Source organism: Sphaeroforma arctica, assembly GCF_001186125.1.
Source record: "Sphaeroforma arctica JP610 unplaced genomic scaffold supercont1.6493, whole genome shotgun sequence".
Classification (NCBI taxonomy): domain Eukaryota; class Ichthyosporea; order Ichthyophonida; genus Sphaeroforma; species Sphaeroforma arctica.
In genome coordinates, this window is record NW_014034065.1 from 1 (window position 1) to 1,642 (window position 1,642).

The 1,642-nt window shown below is 43.8% G+C and overlaps 1 protein-coding gene across 1 annotated transcript; it reads left to right on the forward strand.

Moving 5' to 3' along the window:
* Nucleotides 1-827: 827 nt before the first annotated feature.
* Nucleotides 828-1,629, forward strand: SARC_15650 (hypothetical protein; the record flags this gene model as incomplete). The annotated part of the gene is made up of 1 exon (XM_014290236.1): nt 828-1,629. A coding segment is annotated over one exon (802 nt), but the record flags the coding sequence as incomplete, so codon positions are not given.
* Nucleotides 1,630-1,642: the final 13 nt, after the last annotated feature.

Consider the following 1,642-nt stretch of genomic DNA (forward strand, 5'->3'; position numbering starts at 1 on the left):
GTGTGTGTGTGTGTGTGTGTGTGTGTGTATATATTTATATGTCTCGCCTTCTGGTTGAAAATAATGTAAGCACTGACCAAAAAATAACAAGGACTAAATTGACACATTTTTATTCTATTTAGGTCATTCCGGATGTGCTCGACAGCGACATCTCTCTCGGCAATCCCACCTACAGTGGTGGAGGGAAGAAACGTCTTCGCCCTGCCCTCCAAAAAAAAGGACCGGGAATGTCCTTGAATTCTTCGTCGTCGCGTCTCAACTCTTCACTGTCGCAGCTTAACTCGTCTTCAAGCAAGTTAAACTCATCATCATCGCAGGTAGGTGAGATAGAACAGTTGTGCGCCTCCGATATACCTACTGCAAAACCTTGGCATCCGGGGTTCCGAACTTCTTTGATTATGGTAGATACTGTTGCGGAGTGGGTTGAGACTCACTTATATATGTGTATTGACTCGCATGATATTGGCCATTGCTTGTGTGCAGTGTACAGCATCGCTACAAGAAACCTGACCCATATCTAAGTATTCATACATTTCTATCAAGTCATACATATATATATATATATATAAATATATATATATATCTCTCTCTCTGTATCTGTCTCTGTCTCTGTCTCTGTCTCTGTCTCTGTCTCTGTCTCTGTCTCTGTCTCTGTCTCTGTGTCTGTATCTATATCTGTATCTGTATCTGTATCTGTGTCTGTATTTATATAAATGAAATGTAACAACTGCTTATTCCCTATAATTTAGCACATTACATTTGTCTTTTCGAAATATCCTAATTCGCTAAAACAAACTGTGTGCTGTTTCCAACAGATTCTCTCACAGGAAAATGACTTCCGTGCCAATCTGAAAGAGAATGTCTGCCCTTCCAAAATCAAAATTGGATCACAAGACGGATTAGGTTCCTCCAGTCAGAAAGAGGGTGTAGCATCACAATCCAGCGGTGCAAGTTCTCTGGCAGCCAACCAAAAGGCTTCAATTGTTGACTTGTCCAATCAGAAATCGTCCAGAAGCCAGTCCACCAAAGAGAAGGCGGTAAATCCAGAGGTCTCGCCCAATCATGCAGCACTGTACATCGATGTTTCCTCGCAACTCAAGGCACCCTACTCTCAAGAATCATTCGCAGCAAGTCATCTCTCGCAACCCAAAGCATTGTCTTCCCACACACATGGGGCAGAGAAACTGTCTCAAGCACACTACTCTCACGAGTCTGGGGTATCGGACCAAGTGTTTCAATGTAAAGCCACTTTCTCACCAGAGATATGTGGCTCAAGCCAGACATCACAGACGGACCTGATAGCCGCCGCAGTCACGGCAGTGCATGTTATAGGCAAGCCCACAGCTCTGCACCCGGTGCAAAAGAAAACGGAATATGAGACGACACACTATACCGACGAGACAGACAGACATACAGGCGGCTTTAATGGAAGCAATCAGGGCATACAAAGTAACGCTCACGAACAACAACACATAGACAACTACAACAACAACACTGACAGTATTCAGGGTGAACACAGTAACGTTCACGAACAACATCACACAGACGACAACAACAACAACACTAGCAGCAACCAGGGTGTGCAAAGTATCGTTTACGAACAACATCACACAGACAACAACAACACCACTAGACAGCAAAC